This window comes from Fusarium oxysporum, chromosome 13 (assembly GCF_000149955.1).
Source record: "Fusarium oxysporum f. sp. lycopersici 4287 chromosome 13, whole genome shotgun sequence".
NCBI lineage: Eukaryota > Fungi > Ascomycota > Sordariomycetes > Hypocreales > Nectriaceae > Fusarium > Fusarium oxysporum.
The window spans coordinates 467103-485773 of NC_030998.1; the positions used below are offsets into that span (position 1 = coordinate 467103).

Genomic DNA, 18671 nt, shown 5'->3' on the forward strand with positions numbered 1-18671 from the left:
AGGTGATAAGGATCTAGTGGATATTTTTTCTTGGATTGTATTTGCAAAAGATTTCCTTACGTTTGTGGCAGATGAAGAAGAGGAGGCTCTTGTCGTACTGTCTTACTTTTGCGTCTTGTTACACAAATTACCTTGTCAATGGTGGCTGAACAGTTGGGTTAACCATATCATGACCAGGATATACTCGTCTGTGGGCGAGGTGTATCTCATTTATTTAGTATGGCCGATGGAGGAGATTGGATGGTTGCCGAAGCATTAAGACTTGTTGTTTACAGATACCTAGCTAATGCCCAACAGATCGTGATCTGTGGATAAATAACTGCAAGGCTTTCGCTTACGGGCCCATGTTCTCGGTTTTCGTTCCCGTCACCCACTCTCGGTTTCAAAACGAGTTGTGGATACCAGGATCCGGTATCCACAGGCCGTAGCTAACATCATTGAACGTCATCCACTTTCCAGGTTCGCACAGAATGCGAGATGCGAAAATAGCAAAGGGATACGGTCATCGTGTCGAAGTGGAGGCTGGGCTGGTATGTTCTCCCTATCAACCAACCACTTCCTATTTTGGCGTTCCCTTCCGTGGGATGGCAATTCTGTGTTCTCGATAAAAGCTTTTCCTTCCTTTGCTCAAAAGTAACCCGCACATCAACCTCGAAATCGCTTTCAGTTGAAGTTGCAAGCGAAGATGGAGCTTTTCCCACGGATTGACACACTTGCCGACGGCAAGGTGGACTTTAAGCTGTACCGGTACACGCCTTCTTTCCCTGCAGCCATCGTCGCTACGGTCATCTTCGCGATACTTTCCTGCCTTCACATTTGGCGCCTCAGCAAAGCCCGAGCCTGGTACTTTATTCCGTTTACAATCGGCGGTGCTTGCACGTCTCCCCGTTTCACGCTCACTGACGAATATTCCTAACGTTTGCCTCGCAGTCGAAACCATCGGCTACGCTGCCCGAATTGTATCCCATAACAACAAGGAGTCTGTGCCTGCCTACAGCGTTCAAGCGATCCTCATCCTCGTTGCGCCCGCCCTCTTCGCCGCCTCAATCTACATGATACTCGGCCGAATCATCATCTCTCTTCGAGCCCAACATCTGTCATTAATTCCCGTTCGCTGGTTAACAAAGGCCTTTGTCTGTGGTGACATCGTATCCTTCTCGCTACAAGCAGCTGGAGGCGGTATCCAAGCGTCTGGCACTATCGAGGCATATGATAGAGGAGAGAAGATCATACTCGCTGGTTTGTTCATTCAGATCGTGGTGTTTGGTTTCTTCGTTATCACCTCGGGTTTATTCCACAGGAAGTGTTTCAAGAGCCCAACACTGGCAGCTAGAGAGAATGCCTTCCCGTGGAAACTTGACCTCAAGGTCTTGTATACTGTCAGCATTATTATCCTGGTTCGAAGCGTCTTTCGTGTCGTCGAATATTTACAGGGCAACGGCGGCTATTTAATTTCTCACGAGGTCTTTCTTTATATCTTTGATGCAATTTTGATGGCGATTGTCATGGTTATTTTCCTCATTTGGTATGTTGACCACCTTCAATACAAGGACGGCAACGAATACGATCTTCAACCTTGTGTTGTCGATGAGACAAACTCATCTTGATTCAGTGGCAAGAAATATTCTTATAGGGTTGAGCAGGGGTCTGAAATCATGGCAAGCGGTCGGGCGTTGAGCAGGAATAAGCTATTGGCATTGTTGATAGTTGGTTAAAGTTTGTGATATCTCAATGAGCTATAATACATAATCTCCTTCTGTACACAATTGATCTTCCATCGCCTGACACCAAAGGCACCCATGAATGTAATATGTTACTATTAGGCTTGAGAGTGAACTTGGTTGCCGGATATCGATGAACAGTAAATCCAATGTCTCGAGGTTCATTCAGCATGGCGCGACCTAGCAGCCAGAGCGTCTTGACATTGGTCACGATACATGGAAGGTTCACGGAGACAATAACAGACTAATTAAGTGGCCCTTATCTTGCAAGCAAGCATTCATTGCAGCAATTTACAGGTTTAAAACTAAATCTTATGGACGAAGGAGAAATCTAATGTTGGTGGCTTTTCAGATCTAAATTATCAAGCTACTTGAGACCTCATCTCAGTGGCCTTCAATATAGCATTTGAACGTCTAGGACTGCCAGAGTCCATAATAGCTACAAAGCAGTATCACTTCCTACTTCTCCCAATACAATCGAATCCCATTTCTGACAGCCGTTCCCCCTCCGTTCAGCTTGGCATTCAGCTGACTTGGGTGCTCAAATGCGAACAACACCATCGCGAGGAACATCAAGACGCTGTCAAAGATATAAAGGTAAGCTTCATGGGAAATAAGATAGCCCGCATTGCCTTGTGCGTATTCGATCAGGCGAAAGACCGACCGCACAAGGATCAGACCAGACGCGATGTACAGCGTATAGAGGTACCTCTGCCATGGAATCCCTGATACAGCTGCCTTTGCGGACATGGAACCCACGAGTCTCATGTGAAATACGGCCGCAGTCACGGCAAAGAGTGAGAAGAAGACGATTTGAACTATGAGACCTATAATGACGATGCGTTCGCCATTGTGAAGAGCCTCGAGGGAACCGCCTGCCATCATGCCACCACCTACGAGCTGTTAGAACAATCACGGAGAAAGGAAGTTCGAAGAATAAACAACCTGCGCCTTGAAGAATAAAGGAGGCGACATCACCGACGACAAAGATCTTTGTCAGCCAGACCCTCTTGATAGGTGAGTGCCGTTCGCCGCCGGTAATGATGATGATACGTCCGAGGATCATGTAAATGCTCGCCGCAAATAAAGCTGGTGAGATAAGCAACAGCAAAGTCTGGACCACATAGGGCTTCACCGTCCAGTTGGGGCTTTCGCTGGAAGAGACAGCTCTCTTGGTTCAGGTTAGAATGTAGTGAGAGGTCTAGGTCTGGAAATACTTACACCGATGTAACCAATCACCTGCACTGCCAGGTCGTTAGCCTCAAGAAATTGGGGGGGTTAGATGTATGTAACCCGGGACGACTTACTGTAGCCGCCGATGACAAAGCAACAGAAAAACCACGTCTTGGTTCGGACAAGTTGATATGTATGCAATGTAGTGACCGATAGAAAAAGAATGATGAAGATGACAGCCGCTGCCATTGACGGGTCATATCGGTAGAGCTTGAAAATAGCATCACCGTCTCCTGCTGCTGATTCAGACATGATTGAAAAGGTATTAGGTATGATGAAGATTCCCGTAAGGCTGAGAAGTACAGTATCAAATGTTGTAAAGAGGTTAAATGTTGAGCAAAGTCTTTTTGCAATAGGGTTTGGGCCATGCTACCAGAGATCTATAGTTTCAGCCTTTATAAGACAAATTCTAGGGGTAGTACTGTGAACGGTCCCTTGATTCCGTGGCAGTGCACTTTTTCCTTTCTTGAAGCTTACCCCATATGTAATCTCGGGTTCGTTTACAAGCTACGACGGGAATACGAAGTGCGAGACCGGCGGGTCATATATGTTTACCTCGCACGTTTCAGATTCTTTGTTTTGCAAAAACCCCTGAAAGCCCCTGGTAAAGATTGATCGAATGGCTATTTATGTCGACCTGCTATCTGATATCTGTCTTTATTACCTGTCATTCCAGCACGCACATTGTATATAGCGGAAGCTTTGCCTAGTCCGGCGCTTAAAGAATGAGAACGGCCTGAGAGCAGATATACTAAAAGGAGACCTAGCGGTTGAGGGTACTAACAGCCAATCATTCCAAACATTGGCGTATAAGGCTGGAAAACACATCCGATTGGGGCATGTAAAGCTCGCCTGTTCGATAGCTCATCTAAGAGGAACGGTCTTGGTCAATTTTGTTAGATACAACCTTCGAAAGCTGCCCTTCGCATGATTTTCAGTTTCTGTCGAGGTTCAGAAGGGAATGATAAATATAGCAATTCCATACTTGCATATTGACTCACCAATAAGACTCACCGATGCTTGTGAAAATAGTAGACAGATTTTCATAACTATCGCTCTTACTATTAATATTTTGGCTTCTCGTATTCGCCTAAACCAGAACCAGAACGTCTATTATGTGAATTTTACCTTTACAATCCACCACTTTATCCTCTCAATAACACCGCTTTATAGTCAATCGTTTTAATAATACAAGAAGTTATATTACAGCGAACTAATCACGTCACGTCGTTTCTGACTTGGACACGAGCTCGACCATCCGTTGTTATTTCGTGAAGTCTCCGTTGGCAGTTCCAAGTAGCGACCTCTGAACGTTATTCACATTGGATGCTTCCATGCCGCATTCACATCAACACCATAAAGAAAGCAGCGATATTAAGTAGCATCCGGCTGATGGGTTTCGTCGCACTTCCTTTCGTGATGTTAAATTACCTCCGCCTCTCTTCTTTAATTTCATGGATTGCTGGACAAGCGACGAAGCAGCTAAGGTTGAGACCAACTCTTACATGCTAGCGTTATTAATAGTCTCATGTTTCAAGTTGCGCATCGGGGAAAAGTTTCTGTGCCGTGCATTTAGCAAAATTCTATCAATGTGTTTTGCCTACTGCAGCCGCGCCTTTGATACCTTCGCCGTCTTCTCCAACTCTGTTACATCCTGAAACTCTCCTTGAATTACACCAGAACTCATGTCATGCCGACAATGTAACAGCACAAGGGCCGAAGACTTCCAAAGCGGCACCTCATGCTTCCTCGCAGTGCACACTATCGTACAGACTGCAAATACCAACGCGGCCAGCTCTAACACTGCAGGGCCAATCAACCAGTACCACCGGATAAACACAAATATCTCGCTTTCTCTTCGAACTCCCCGAGCCAGTTTCTCATTTGGCCCTGAACGGAGATAGTCGGTCATGCCCAGTGCCATGTTACCGAAAGCACGCGTGAGATTTGTGTCCCCATTTAGGGCGGCACTAAGTCCGGGATTATTGTTCTTTGCGCTTCCGCTCACAAATTCCGATTGAAATGTTGTGGACTCGAAAAAGGCTTGGAGGGCCTTGATGTCGACGATGGATATCTTGAACGGAGGTAGGTTGGAGGTTTTGTTGCTCACAAGATGGGTTTGGGTCATGGGATCCTCCCAGGACCAGTTGGCTTGCCGAATATCCATTTCAGCAACCTTTCCGAAAGAAAAGGTGCTACCGTTTGCTTCGGCCCTCGGGTACTCATAGGCAGTAAACCCCACGGTACATTCCGTGATATTGATATCAGTGGCGTTGAAGCTAGTATCATAGCCTGATCTCCAAACTGCGATTCTCACAATGTCGTCCAGCGATCTGGTGATATTATTGGGATTGTCTAGGTGATTACGTGTCGCGTTGATTCGAAAGGTGGTTTGGGAGTCTGTCAATACATGCTGGGTTGTAAGGGTGATGTTTCCCGGGGTTGTGAAATTGCAATTGCGATCGAACCGCATTCCTGGTCTTCCTTCTGGTTTGATACAATGTTTTGTTTCCAACGTCGATATGGTGACATTTTTGCACGTACTCTTAAAGCCCAAGGATACATAAGAGTCTCTCCAGAGACAGGCGCCGGCACAGTTAAACACTGGAATGGAACTTATGTCATAAAGGCCTTGAAGAATAGCGGATTGCATCTGTGTATCCGGCGGTATCTCTAGGAAGAATTATCAGTTTATTGTTCACATCGTCGCGCCTTGGCGGCCTACCAGACTGAGCACCCGTTGTCATGTTTCTATCATATGCGTGTGCATATCCAAAGGTTGAGTCGTTACTTGGAACATCAACCATCCTGCGTTCTAGGTTAACCACAGCCTGAGAAAGTGGAGAGAAGCCCAGACGGAGGATCGTTATAATAGCTCCCAATGTTGCAAGATTCCATGGAACTCTGAAGATGAGAAGGATAGCTCCAAGTGGACCTCGACTGGCCTCGTCGAATCTCTCAACGTTATACACGCTCCGCGAAGATCGTTTGAAGTGAAGCCATTTAAGCTGCCCGATAAAGGCGCTCACGTTGTGCATCATAGCCGCCGTGCAAGCTGTCGACAGAATGGCGATGGTTGTGTTTATAGATATTGAAAGGGGCCACTCGGAATAAGGCTTGTTGCGCATGCTGCAGAATATCGCAATCATCCCAGCGAACAGGCCAAGAGTCGTGAAAGACGACAAAAGTTCCATACCCCACCCATGGGTAGAAAAGGTTCCATGATGGACGTATCTGCTTTTACGAGTTGATTCTCTGGCAGAATTTAATTCGATTTCATCTGTGTCTGAGTCGCGAGCTGATGTCGCCTCATACCGATGGGATTTGGGCTGCATCTTGTTGTCACAAGTTGGAATGGAAAGACAGTTAAAGGTTGAAAGACTCTCTAGACCAAGGGCCATTAAAAAGGAAAGCCCGACTCCAAGAACACCACGCGAGCGTGAAGCCCTTTTTCAGCCTATCTACTGACATAACCAATTAGAACTAGTCTTGTGTTGCACATGAAACTGCGCCTTTGCACGAAGCGCTTATCACTGCAAATTGAACCAATCTTGGGAAGTGGGTGAAGTGGGGGCTTCAGCGGTGACTCCATGTGCAGCTTGGCAATAAGGCTGAGCGAAAATAAAAAGACGATTGAGGCAATATGCAGCGACCGAGAATTCACAAGTGGTCTGCAGTGGCAACAGTGCTTTTAGATAAGTAATAAGGCAGTAAGGCCTGGCCGTAATCACGGTACTTCTCATCTGTCAAGTCACCTCCTCCGTGTTGAATATTCTCCGTGGAGGTGTAAGCACTAATCCCAATGAGGGTTATCTCAAGTTATCAGCTTAGTTAGTGTGCAGAAGTGTCTAAGAATAGTAGCGGCCTGGCTCGATGCGTTCCACTTACCCTATGTTGTCGAACAGTAATTCACGGCATTCACAGCAAACAGCTGGGGTATTGATGATTTGGACAGAATACCACACATGCTGTAATGCAACATCAAGTATGATGGTTCATATGGCCAGTTTCATAAGTTGCGAGCTGTTGCAAAAACGAAACAACTTCTGTGGGACTGCTTGTCTAGCAGTTAACACTGTATTCTCCAATTACACATACGAAGACAATGCAGGGCTTCATACCCCCGAGTTCTGCCGAGAGTGGAATAACAACTTCACTCCTTGACAGAGTTAAAATTTGTAGTTATCATCTGATTTCCTTGTTCTAATATCAATTATAACCTCGACATTTAACCCATGTACCTAATACCCCTTAATAGCAAACAGCACCATATAAGTAGTAGCAGAAACATCAACACTTCCAAATTTTGTCTAGAGGTTTTGGATAACATCGCAGCCAGTTCCACGATTAAAAGTCTTGGATGCAAGGTTATGTTGGTTCTTGTATTGGCTATGAATCATAGAGTTAGACATCAATAAAAGCAACATAGACATAATGGTACTTACGCATAACCAGCAGGACCTTGTACTTCACTAACGTCAAGCACGTACATCCCATCTGTCCAGAAGCATTGCACATTCTCAAGCTGAACAGCGTTGACCTTGAACTGGTTGCAGTACAAGCCAAGATGGTCGTCATTCCGGGGGCTCGTAATGAGCTGCACTCGGTATCGCCTAAGGGCATTTTCATACCAGTTGGATTTCCACTGAAGGGTCAACTTGCAGTTCGCACGCTTATCTACTATGGGTGATATTAGTACTCAACAGCCTTTGAGTTAAACGTAGCAGAAGACTTACCTTCAGTCGTGTCAACAGGCTCGGGGATGGCTGTGGCAAGAGCAGGAAGTGCCAGAATGGCCTGTGCGAGGATTGAGAACTTCATCTTGATTGAGAGGAATAACACAGTTGAATGAACAAGGAATATGCTTGCGAGTTGGGTATACAGCAGGAGGACCGGAAAGCATTTGCCGAGGCAACACTTTCACTTTATAGTAGCCCAAGATCAGTCAGACTACATCTCCAGGTGTGGCTCCCAGCGAAGTGTAACGTAATATACCACTCCGTCGGATATTAGAAATTAATCGTCTAGGCGGTCTTGCGCGGCTTGGTTGAATCCACAACTAGGCATATCTTGATCCTTGAATTGCCTCAAGATTCCATTTTGGGATTCTGGATGTAAGGTTTAGAATCCCATTCCCGTATTGATTTGTGAAATAGCACAGTCTCTGACGGTTATTGTATAAGTTATCCACTTCAAGGGGCTCATTACGCCGCGTGATTATATAAATTGTGGTTCTGCCCTTCTATCGAGATGATCTGCTGTCAGACAAGAGCCACATAATACGGTGTGACTTAGACTTACCTAGATGCCTAAAAAGTGATGATAGGTTATGTTACATCGTCGACTGTATTTGTCTGAATAGACGCGCTCGACCCGCTGAGTCTCACTATTGCAGTTACATTCGGAAGTTTTGCTAGTGGCCTGGGGATATTGAAAGCACAGCCCTTGTTTCTGCCGGGGAAATACAGAAGGCAGTGTTTCGTGGCAATTTTAGTGGGTTGTATTTACAGAAGTGTATATGTCTACTACTATTATTGGGTGACAGCCCGATATGGCTAAGGAAACTTGTTGAGCAGCTCTTTGGAGAAGTTTAGGGACCCCACATTCCCCGCACCCCCTCGCGAACAGCGGCTCTCCAGCGTAGTTTACTCCGTACGGAGTAGGTGTCGATCGACTTCCAACAAGGTCAACCCCGAACATGCATTCATCTGGTCATTGCGTGGTCACCGCTGAATAATGGGCATTTTATAAGTAAGATTGCTCCAGTTGCCTCCTTGTTACCTACGTTCTGGTGACATGACACTCATCGGCATCTCGTTGGACCGTCGGACTACCAGCGGGGGGTCAGAATCAAAAGTGCCAGTCGAAGCGATCAACTGTTCTTTTCGGTGTCTGTGTGCGGTATTGCAGCCAACCATCGAAGGAATGCAACGTCCTACTCCGTAGCAGGCCCGCAATAGGAACATGGGTATGTAACTGTACTCCGCAGTTTACTCAAGGGTCCTGGCTTGCACATGAGAAGCAGTTCCGTAAATCGGAAAATACAACTCTGACATCGATAAATCGCCGACTTGGCGCTAATATTATGAACTAATGGGATTTAGGATGAAGTTAGGAAATAAATGCTCAGCCACAGAGACAGGGGCCCGGATATAGTTTTACCAATTTTGGATTTCTCTGGACAAAATAGACGAAGCGTATTATTGTACAGAAATAGTTATCTATGATTATAAATGAGAGGTTTTACCGCACTACATGCTTCCATCTTAACTCAGTTCTTATTCTTCAATCATCTAGCACCTTAACTAATCTCCACCAAAATGAAATTCACTCTGTTCACCCAGGCTGCCATGGCCATCCCCTTCATCACTGGAGCTCTGGCTACTCCTACTCCTGATGGTAAGTCGCTGCCTCTCGGTGACACTTCATATCTAACGCATCTTAGTCTCTGAGGTCAAACGGGCAGATTGCTCCATGACAGTCCGATACAGAAAGGACTGGGTCGAGAGTGGTCTAGACAGATATCGAATGCAGCTTATCACAAACCCTCGCAATGACCGACATCTCGATGTTTACTGCGATGCATTCAAAGCACCAGTTGGCTTTACTATCAACCCTCAGTGTTTCTGGGGAGATGCATACTATGTTGATGTCAGCGCTGCTCGAGGTCCTGCAGGACGAAGGTAAGTGCCTGACCCTAATAAGTTTCGTCTTCTTACTTGGTATCTTTAGGGCAGTTCAAGACGCTCATAACAAAGCCTGTAATGATTTCGAAGTGTACACCGGTTGCCGAACAATCAGAGAGTTCTAATAGTACTTATTAGGAGGGTAGCTTATTGTTTGAACTTTAGTGGGCACAATAGGCTCCGAGCCACGATAATTGATTAAGAACACATATAAAGGAGGGAAGGAGGAATACCAGAAAGGAGAGCACCTTGAAGTAGCTAGTACATCTTGTGTATATAAATCTCTTAATAATACAGTAGTGATTGCCTCTCATACTTGATTAGTCCTGTAAACAGGTAAGGTTGAGTGACCTAATCAATACTGGAAAGAAAAAAGATAGCAATCAGACTCTTTGCCATTGGGGCTGATATTCCTTGTGTAAGCCTTGAGCTCACGCCACTGCACGAAGGAGTATGAAGATCGATAGGTAATAATCAGTATAGAAATGCTAGTCTCGCGGATACACTTCACTAAAGATACAGTCTTATACTTGCAGTCTATGACTGAACCTTTCTCAACTGCTACTTCTATGCTCACTACCTTCTCCCTCTGGCCCCTCTCGGTGGTGTCAAATTCCGCCCTTGGCTTGTCCCATAATGCCCGGTTCTCAACGGACTTGGATCCCTTCCTCTTGGCCCACTAGGTTGTCGGGCATGGCCTGCTGGAAGCATTGACGAGCCTACAGTCGAATTGGTACTTCCAAACGAAGGTAACGTTTCTGATTGACGTGGGGTACTATAACCCTGAGGTCTTGAACGGCCCGGGCTCACACCCCTTCTGGTGGTTGATGTTGGTTGATAACTGGCTAGATACGTGGACAAGCTTGACATAGTGTTAGCTCCTATAGGCGGCGTCGACATCCGCCGCGGGACAGTGTTTTGATATGCGTTTGCACTTGTGTTTGGACTGCTTGCTCGCCGAGAATAAGGTTGTTGCGGATAGCCTAGAGAGGTCCCAGACATTGGTATACCTGAACCCGAACCCATGGGAGCTCTCTGTTGTTTATGTTGGTTGAATCCTAGTTGCTGCATCTGTGCCGTCATTGCCCCGATACTCGGTGGTGCTCTTGCAGTTCGATATCGATTCTCTGATCCGCCTGATTGACTGTGTGCTGGATCGAATCGACTCGAAGAATCACGCGGAGGAAATTGATATCCCGGCGCAAGTTGTTGGCTCGGTGGAGGCAGCGGGCTGGATGGCCTAAATTGTTGATATTGTATTGGGGCAGCCATATGTCGAGGCAGGCTAACTGCAGGACTTGGTAGTATTGGCCCTTCCGTTCGCGGTAGGCGACCACTTCCCGCGACAGCATTAGAGGTATTTGAAGAGGATCTTCTGTTACTAGAGGATGATGGCCTTCCCCTTTCCTGACTCGGGTTTGCAGGTGGTTCATACATTCCACCTCCTGATGCAGACCTATGATGCGATCTTTGTCTTTGGGCAGGTTCTGCGTTTCCACGGGCAGCGACACTCGCAACGACGTCACGAAACTGCCTTCGGCTTCCCCAATACGGAGAAACCCGATCGTCGGCGTATTCATCCTCACTTGACTCGCTGGAGCCAGAACTTGTAGAGTCGTCTTGTCTAGAGGTCGCCGGTACACTGGGAGCTGCGTCACTAGTTGTATAAACTCCGTAATATGGCTGTTGTTGAACCGGCGGGGTTTGCAAAGAAGGTGCTCGAGGGACCACGGTCTGCTGGAATCCTTCCGGAGACTGATAGGCTGAGAATGTTCGAGTGTTCGTAGCCTGGCTCAAGCCTTGTACCCTCGACGTTCCAAGCTGGTAAGTTGTAGGCTGACCATAGTTTGATGAAGTACCTTGGGGTAGATTCTCTGATTTAGACGCTCGCTGGTGCTGTTGTCTGGATAACCTCGTCTCTAGTGTTGTTGATGGACGTATATCTGGACTATGTGTCGTCCTACTCGCTTCTCTAGATCTCCGCGGCGCCGACGTCGAGGCAGTGTTTGAGGGACTAAACGTTCTTCGGTGGGGCTGTCTGCTAGATGATGAAGGCTGTCCTTGGAAAGAAGACCTGGTGTCTCGTGTTGATGTACTGGCGCGAGTATTGGCGATACTCATTCGTTCGAGCTCACCTCTCAAGTCCTCTGAGCTACGTTGTATGGTCCTGAGTCTGTCTTGAGCTGCTCTGATTTCGCGCTCCGATTGAGCTTCACGTCCTTGTCTGGTGGCCTCATCTCTCTGGGTCTCAAGGTCGGTTGTCAGGTCACCGATCTCTGACAGACGTTCTCCACTAAAAGAAGGGATTACTCAGTATACGAAACATGTTGTATGGTGCTGGGGACTGTACTTGTAATGAGACATTGTCAAAGCGGCGCAACCAATATGTGATTGGAATTCGAAATGTATTAAAGCTTATGCTTTATCGGAGAAAAAATGCCAGTGACTGAATAATGAAATGTTGCAGGCTATTCATGCCTCTTTGACAGCAACAAGAGCTTTTGGTGGGCGGGAATCCGCAAGGCAGAGCCTCATCTTGAACAACTCATCTGCTGACCCCCCTCCCTGTCTAAAGTGCGACACTCAATCGCTATCATTAAGCCGGTTCGCTGTTTTATGGCTCGGCTGAAACTATCCTGCAGTCATGCAGCCACGCGCAAGTGTTCCAGCCAGTCAGGAAATGCCACCTTTCTGTAGTGAGGGGTTTATGCAAACGCCTTTATCAGTTGGGAGCCTGCTTTCAATCGTCATCGCCGATGATAGCGGAGGGTCGCATGGGAGACTATGTTTGGACAAGCTACCTACGTGACTAGTTCTGGCCTAGCAATACTGACGGATAGTACATCACCAGAAGCTCTATCATAGTCCCTTCCGAAAACTTTGAAATGATGGCAGACGACTTAGCCGAGGATCTGACTTTGGAGGAATTGGAAGTGGCTATTGCAAGTCTGAGAAATAGCTTGGAGAGCATGTCGCGCGACGACGCCGATTTTTATTCAACGACGACTTTGCTTGCACATGCACTTCGAAAGCTTTATCTGTTATCGCGATCGCATGAAGGTTTGAGTGCTCTCGAGGAGTCCATCACTATTCTGCAACAAGCTATCGATAGCTCTTCCGTGGGCGATGGCAGGAGAGCTGAGTGGCTCATTAGCCTCGCGTTCGGCTTAAGCCTTCGTTGCGATGCGACAGAATCCGAAAGCGATGCTATAGAAGCTTCTCGAGTAGCATACGGGGCCGTGGACGCAGTAGAAAAGGATGATCCGTCATACGCTACAATCCTGCAATCAGCATGTCATTTCATCGGCAAAAAGGCAATCAGGCTCCACGATGAAGATGATTTGGACAAGATGTTCGAGATGCACAAATCCATACTGGCGGTTACACCCGTCGATCATCCCAAACTCAAATCACGATTGCGGAGCTACGATGATACTACGTTTAAGCTGTACTTGTCATTCGGACAGAAAGATGCTCTTGAGGAAGCGATCCGAGCCTCGGAGTACATCATCAACATCCCAGATCAAAGCTCAGAAGAGCATGCGAGAAATGTATGGATTCTCGCCCAGCGTCTCGTTCAACGATACTTGAGGACCGGAACATCTGCCGATCTTGATGATAGCATAAGAGCGTGCCAACAAGCTGTCGATGACACTCCAATCAGCTCCAAGAATCGACAGCGAAGGCTACAGTCCCTTTGCGATCGACTGGGAGAGAAGTATTCCCAGACCCTGGAAGAAGCTGATTTCCAGGCCGCCAAGGTGGTAGTAGATCAGATTCTCAATCATTTACCGATGAAACCAAGGAGCCGAGCCCGATCACTTGGAAACATCGGCATCATTCTAAGCCTTAGATACAGGCAAACAGGACACGACGATCACTTTCAACAAGCGATCCGTGTTGCTAGCGAAGCCGTTGATTTGACTGCTGACGGCGAGATTGGGCGTGCTGTCCGACTGAGTAACCTTGGTGGAGTATATGCCGAGGCATATCACAAGACTGGAAACAAAGAGCGTCTCGAAGAGGCAATCCGGATCGGGAGAGACGCCCTCACTGCCACGCATGATGGTCATCCAGACAAAAGCCCTGCGGCATTTCAATCTTGCAGACAGACTTCAATTACGATATCTTGAGTTGGCGTCCACTGATGACCTCGAAGAAGCGATTTCCTTATATCGACTCGTCCTAAATCAGTTTAGTGCCCCCATGTTTCTTCGTGTTCAGGCTGGTTACTCCATGATGCAGAGTTGCGTTTGGAACCGTGACTGGAACGAGGCATATAAGGCTGGTTCCCAAACCATCGATCATCTGTCACTCTTCAGACCTCTTTCACTACAAAACACTGATATACAGCGTGAAGCGAGCAAGCTTTTAGGTTTGGGTACTGAGACAGCATCACTTGCATTGGAAGTAGGAAAGAGTGCAGCCACTGCCCTTGAGTTTCTTGAGATGGCTCGAGGAGTCATGGCGTCTTCCATAAACGTGCTTCGGGCTGATATCAAGGATTTGGAGAGGTATTTCCCGGAACTGGCCGGCAGATATAAACATCTTCGAGACCAGCTAGACACAGGTTCTGCTCCTAAATCCGACTTTGCACTAGGCGAAGAGGTTTGGGAAAACGAGATGAGCCAGAGATATGACACCCGAGAGCAGATTTCAGCATTATTGGAGGAGATACGTTCAAAACCGGGCTTTGAGAACTTCGCACGGCCCGAAGATGAGGAACGGATGCGAAGTGCAGCCGCTCTGGGCCCTGTGATTGTGGTCAACGTCGGCCCTCTTGCTTGCGACGCTATAATCATCCAGCAGGATGGGTTCAGTGCCATTCCCCTCCCGCGCTTAGATAAGAACGATATCGACTCAAAATATCAGCCATTAGGTCGAGGTAGCCTCAAGGTTCTCGAATGGCTTTGGGATGTCGTTGCTGAGCCCATACTGACTGCGCTGGGTTTCACTGAACCACCCCATTCAGGCGAGATGAAGAGGGTATGGTGGGTTTTGACTGGTTCTCTCAGTACCTTTCCTATTCATGCTGCAGGGCGGTACAGTCAACGAAACGGCGAGGCGGTAATGGACAGAGTTATGTCATCATATGCCACCTCAGTATCAGCTATCGTACAGAGTCGAAGGACGGCGCCTGTTTCCCACAACGAGGCGCTATTGGTGTCTGCTGGTGAAACGCCTGGTCACCGAAGGCTAGCCTTTGCGGATAAAGAAATTAGCGTCTTACGAGATATCTGTCGAGAGATGAAGCTACATCCTATGGAGCCTGAACCCATCAGAGACGATGTGCTGTCACATCTACGAAAGTGCAAGGTCTTCCACTTTGCAGGGCACGGATGCACTGATACAGCTGATCCTTCCAAAAGCCAGCTTTATCTGAAGGACTGGGAAACAAATCCCCTTACAGTCGCAAGCCTCCTCGAACTCAACCTACATCAAGAGGGTCCGTTTCTTGCCTATTTATCTGCCTGCGGTACAGGTCAGATCAAAAGCCAAAGGTTGTTCGATGAGGGCATCCACCTTATCAGCGCATGTCAACTAGCAGGCTTCCGACATGTCATAGGGACATTATCAAAAGACCAACCGTATATTCGACTTTTATTAGTCGCTCTTAAGCCTGTAAATCTGGGTTGTACTCATTTGGTCGTATATCCGACACTTTCAACAATATCTGAAATCCCAACAAGCTAGTATGCTCGACGCAAATATTACCTAAATCATACATCTTTTCCCATTAGCTGAAGAGCTGTTCAAGCTTTGACTTGCCCTCCAACTTCTTGATCTCCTGCTTCATCGCATCAATGCGATAGTTCTTCCATGCCTTCTCTATCCGCTCTTTTGCTTCAGGATTCTTCGTAATAGTGCGTGACGCTGACGCGGTACCTGAAAGAAGACCTGTTTCACCACCTAAGAACAGACCTCCAATAGAGAAGAAGAAATACGTGGCGGCATCACCCCATTTTGAAGGCGCGAGCTGGGCGGTGAGATCTGGGATGGGTTCTATGAAAACAGTCAGCATAAGAGCAAAATGCGTGTTGCAAGACATGACGTACGGGTCCTGCCATCAGCAAATTTGACCTCGACGGGCTTCTCCATCGCTCTGAAGGCGTTAAAGTAGGCCAATCGCATCTTTCGTAGTCTGAAAGCGCACAAGACGCCGAAACCAAGGCCCAGCAACGAGCCTACCTTGGTATGGGTTGAGACTTTGCTCCCCGCAGTTCTCAGGATTTCGCGGTCATTATCGTTCAAACTTGACGACGTTAGTATCTCCAACCTTCAATTCAGCGTGAGAACAAGCGGTTGGACGTACTCGTGCTGGAAGTGCTCTTCCGCGAGCTTCTGGAGCTCGTCACTCCTCCCAGATCGGAAAGCGGCAAGTGATTCGGACATCTTTACAATTGTGGTTTAATTTTATGAATTGGGAGAATACTTATGAAGATTAATGAGAGATTGGAAGATAAACGAGCAGCGGGTTTCAAATAAATACGGAGACGCCTTTGGAAGACGTTGGAGCTCAACTCGTAACGCTGACGTCACCACCTTCAATTCTCGTTCCTTGTCCCAATTTCGCTAGCGGAAGAAACATGAAGAATTCCACAAAACGTCATTGTCGTGTCCAAACGTATCTTCATGATTCGGCTTTTTATGCGACATTGAGTAATGGCCTAAATTCAGTAAAGACTACTATTTATGCTGACTCTGAATCAAAGCCTCCCACTCCGTCAACAGTCCCATGATCTCAACACTCTGATCAACATTCGGCGAAGGCCGTTCAGCTGTTTTAACACCGCGGGATAAATAATCTTCCACCTTCTTCACCTGATATCCAAACGCGTCCATGTCTGCGGGTACGATAACTTGTTCCGTTGATCCGCCGTAGGTTTTGATCTCGATGATGTTGTCGCCTGCGATAGGTAGCCAAGGGTTCGTGACGAACCTGATCCTGCCCTTGTCTCCAAGAATCGCGAATGATGAGTCGTTGCCGTAGCTGTCTGTTGACTGGAGACTCGCAAGAACGCCATTGTCGAAACGGACTGTCAGTGATGCGTCGCGGACATGTACGCTGCCCTCGGTTGAGATATTGCCGAAGCCGTGCAATTGACGCTTTGCGAAGGCGTCGCTTCCGAAAGCTGTCTCAATGACGAAGTGCAGAAGTGAGACTGGGTAACAGCCCAGATTGTAGATAGTTCCCATGCTCAGAGGATTCGCCTTCTTCCAGATATTCGCAGAGTAGTACCCCGATACACCTCTCACCGTCCCAATCTTGCCCTCAAGAAGCAGTTCCTGAATCTTCTTCATCAACGGATGCGTGAGGTACATAAGCCCCTCCAAAAAGAACACACCCGCATCTTTCACAGCCTTCTCAATCGCATTGGCATCCTCCATCGTCGTCGCCAACGACTTCTCAGACAGAATCGCCTTGCCTCGCTTAGCAGCCGCCAACACTGCGGGGGTGTGCATATGATTCGGCAGGCCGACGTACACGACATCTATCTCAGCTTTGTCGAGCAGCTCATCGATAGAAGCGTATCGCTCTGCAATGCCATGTTTGTCGGCGAATGCTTTCAGGCGGGCTTCGTCGCGCCCGAAGACTGCGGCGATGGTGGAGTTTTGGCTGGCGAGGATGGAGCGGGCGACCACGTCGGAGATGAAGCTCGTTCCGAGCATTCCCCAGCGCAACACGGTCATATTGGATAAGGGATCAGACTGGATAAATTAATTTGAAGGAATAAAAAGTTCTAAATTGCTTCAAGGGCGTCTTTTTATAGCCAAGGCGGTCTCGTCAGCATTTCGGGGTTGTTCTTGTGAAACCGCTAACGTTAAGTTCCTTATCTTGCTTATCTAAATCCGGCCATCTCCGAGTATTACCGCTTACAAGCTGCCATTTCCGCCCTACCCTGAGGCTATTCACTTCTGAATTACAAACCAGTAATACGATATCCCCTTTATACCTATAGCTACATGGATATAACCTGCGGTCTCTCCTTTATGTCCTCAACGATACTCTTTCTTTGCAGCTGTGAACGTCTTGCCTTGAGCGATATCCCGCGCCATGTTGTCATCAGCCTCAACCTGCCCTGGCAAGATCTCCACAATCTTGGATAGCACTTCCTTGGGCACGCAAACAACCCCATTTAGATCCCCAAATATGATATCGCCCGGATTGATAGTCACATCAAGAGCAGGATCCTGTAACTTCACAGGCACATTAACCTATAATGCTTTAGTCATGAGCGTCCTACCTTTGGTGAATATCACGTACCTCACTGGGGCGAGCAACCTCATAGAAGCTCGGCGTACCGACATTGCGAGCGAAGACCTATAATCTGTTAGTTGGAACCTTAACCACGTTATGAACGACCTACTGGATAGTCTAATTTGCGATGATCCTGCAAATCTCGAAAAGTACCGTCGACAACCGTGCCGACGGCTCCAGAGTACTTGGCACGGGTGCTCATCAGACCACCATATACAGCGTTGAAGATGCCATGGGGCGCTGAGATAAAGACAACGTAATCTTTTGGGATAGTATCAATCTACAGGCCGTTAAAAATGGCTCATATCAAGGAAGTGGGATCGTACATAATGCTCCTTGAGCTTTGGTGCGTTGGTCTGAGTGTTGCGGACAAACTTGACAGTGTATGCAGGTCCAATGAGCTTTCTATCACCTTCTTGTCGTAGAGGTGACCACATGCTCAAGTTGGGAAGAAAACCCCCATGAGGAACGCCCACTTTGAGCAATGCGTCTGATACATCGCATCTGTGCCGGAGTTCATATTACTATCGTTTATCACCGTGAATTTCAGCTTTGGCACTTACGTGGAATAGGAGCGAAGCTTCTCGGCCAGCGAAAGGTCTGAAGATGCCATTGTGGATAAGGCGGCGGTTGTAGAGATGTAACGTTGGAAAGGAGCGCGATTGGCAACAAGGGCCTTATGAAACGATCTTGTAAAACTCATTGATGCGAAATTCAAGGATTTATATATAATATTCTCTAGAACAGAATTTTCAGATGGGTTTGCTGGGC

General features: G+C 47.4%; 10 protein-coding genes across 10 annotated transcripts; 3 read left to right on the top strand and 7 right to left on the bottom strand.

Annotated features, from left to right (window-relative positions):
* Nucleotides 1–561: 561 nt before the first annotated feature.
* On the top strand, nt 562–1671 carry FOXG_12046 (uncharacterized protein). The gene is made up of 2 exons (XM_018391776.1): nt 562–875; nt 931–1671. The coding sequence occupies exons 1-2, from the start codon at nt 686–688 to the stop codon at nt 1605–1607; spliced, it is 867 nt and encodes a 288-aa protein (XP_018250496.1). The 5' UTR covers nt 562–685; the 3' UTR covers nt 1608–1671.
* A 509-nt stretch (nt 1672–2180) lies between these two features.
* On the bottom strand, nt 2181–3300 carry FOXG_12047 (uncharacterized protein; the record flags this gene model as incomplete). The annotated part of the gene is made up of 4 exons (XM_018391777.1): nt 3029–3300; nt 2943–2965; nt 2667–2892; nt 2181–2614 (listed from the first exon to the last, which is right to left on the bottom strand). The coding sequence occupies exons 1-4, from the start codon at nt 3204–3206 to the stop codon at nt 2181–2183; spliced, it is 861 nt and encodes a 286-aa protein (XP_018250497.1). The 5' UTR covers nt 3207–3300.
* A 1164-nt stretch (nt 3301–4464) lies between these two features.
* Nucleotides 4465–6373, bottom strand: FOXG_12048 (uncharacterized protein). Its single transcript, XM_018391778.1, has 2 exons — nt 5680–6373; nt 4465–5627 (listed from the first exon to the last, which is right to left on the bottom strand). The coding sequence occupies exons 1-2, from the start codon at nt 6353–6355 to the stop codon at nt 4555–4557; spliced, it is 1749 nt and encodes a 582-aa protein (XP_018250498.1). The 5' UTR covers nt 6356–6373; the 3' UTR covers nt 4465–4554.
* Nucleotides 6374–7264: 891 nt separating this feature from the next.
* On the bottom strand, nt 7265–7775 carry FOXG_12049 (uncharacterized protein; the record flags this gene model as incomplete). Its single annotated transcript, XM_018391779.1, has 3 exons — nt 7265–7343; nt 7400–7634; nt 7691–7775. The coding sequence occupies 3 exons, from the start codon at nt 7773–7775 to the stop codon at nt 7265–7267; spliced, it is 399 nt and encodes a 132-aa protein (XP_018250499.1).
* A 1499-nt stretch (nt 7776–9274) lies between these two features.
* Nucleotides 9275–9765, top strand: FOXG_12050 (uncharacterized protein; the record flags this gene model as incomplete). The annotated part of the gene is made up of 3 exons (XM_018391780.1): nt 9275–9353; nt 9400–9637; nt 9687–9765. The coding sequence occupies 3 exons, from the start codon at nt 9275–9277 to the stop codon at nt 9763–9765; spliced, it is 396 nt and encodes a 131-aa protein (XP_018250500.1).
* A 789-nt stretch (nt 9766–10554) lies between these two features.
* FOXG_20660 (uncharacterized protein) lies at nt 10555–12004 on the bottom strand (the record flags this gene model as incomplete). The annotated part of the gene is made up of 3 exons (XM_018400956.1): nt 10555–11047; nt 11097–11933; nt 11991–12004. The coding sequence occupies 3 exons, from the start codon at nt 12002–12004 to the stop codon at nt 10720–10722; spliced, it is 1179 nt and encodes a 392-aa protein (XP_018250501.1). The 3' UTR covers nt 10555–10719.
* Nucleotides 12005–12528: 524 nt separating this feature from the next.
* On the top strand, nt 12529–14711 carry FOXG_12051 (uncharacterized protein; the record flags this gene model as incomplete). The annotated part of the gene is made up of 3 exons (XM_018391781.1): nt 12529–13404; nt 13994–14626; nt 14679–14711. 3 exons carry the CDS (start codon nt 12529–12531, stop codon nt 14709–14711), a joined length of 1542 nt encoding a protein of 513 aa, XP_018250502.1.
* Nucleotides 14712–15152: 441 nt separating this feature from the next.
* FOXG_12052 (uncharacterized protein) lies at nt 15153–16132 on the bottom strand. Its single transcript, XM_018391782.1, has 3 exons — nt 15954–16132; nt 15697–15893; nt 15153–15643 (listed from the first exon to the last, which is right to left on the bottom strand). Exons 1-3 carry the CDS (start codon nt 16031–16033, stop codon nt 15378–15380), a joined length of 543 nt encoding a protein of 180 aa, XP_018250503.1. The 5' UTR covers nt 16034–16132; the 3' UTR covers nt 15153–15377.
* Nucleotides 16133–16190: 58 nt separating this feature from the next.
* Nucleotides 16191–17440, bottom strand: FOXG_12053 (uncharacterized protein). The gene has a single exon (XM_018391783.1). The coding sequence runs from the start codon at nt 17330–17332 to the stop codon at nt 16328–16330; it is 1005 nt and encodes a 334-aa protein (XP_018250504.1). The 5' UTR covers nt 17333–17440; the 3' UTR covers nt 16191–16327.
* A 198-nt stretch (nt 17441–17638) lies between these two features.
* FOXG_12054 (uncharacterized protein) lies at nt 17639–18537 on the bottom strand (the record flags this gene model as incomplete). Its single annotated transcript, XM_018391784.1, has 5 exons — nt 18464–18537; nt 18227–18404; nt 18010–18180; nt 17907–17963; nt 17639–17857 (listed from the first exon to the last, which is right to left on the bottom strand). Exons 1-5 carry the CDS (start codon nt 18511–18513, stop codon nt 17639–17641), a joined length of 675 nt encoding a protein of 224 aa, XP_018250505.1. The 5' UTR covers nt 18514–18537.
* Nucleotides 18538–18671: the final 134 nt, after the last annotated feature.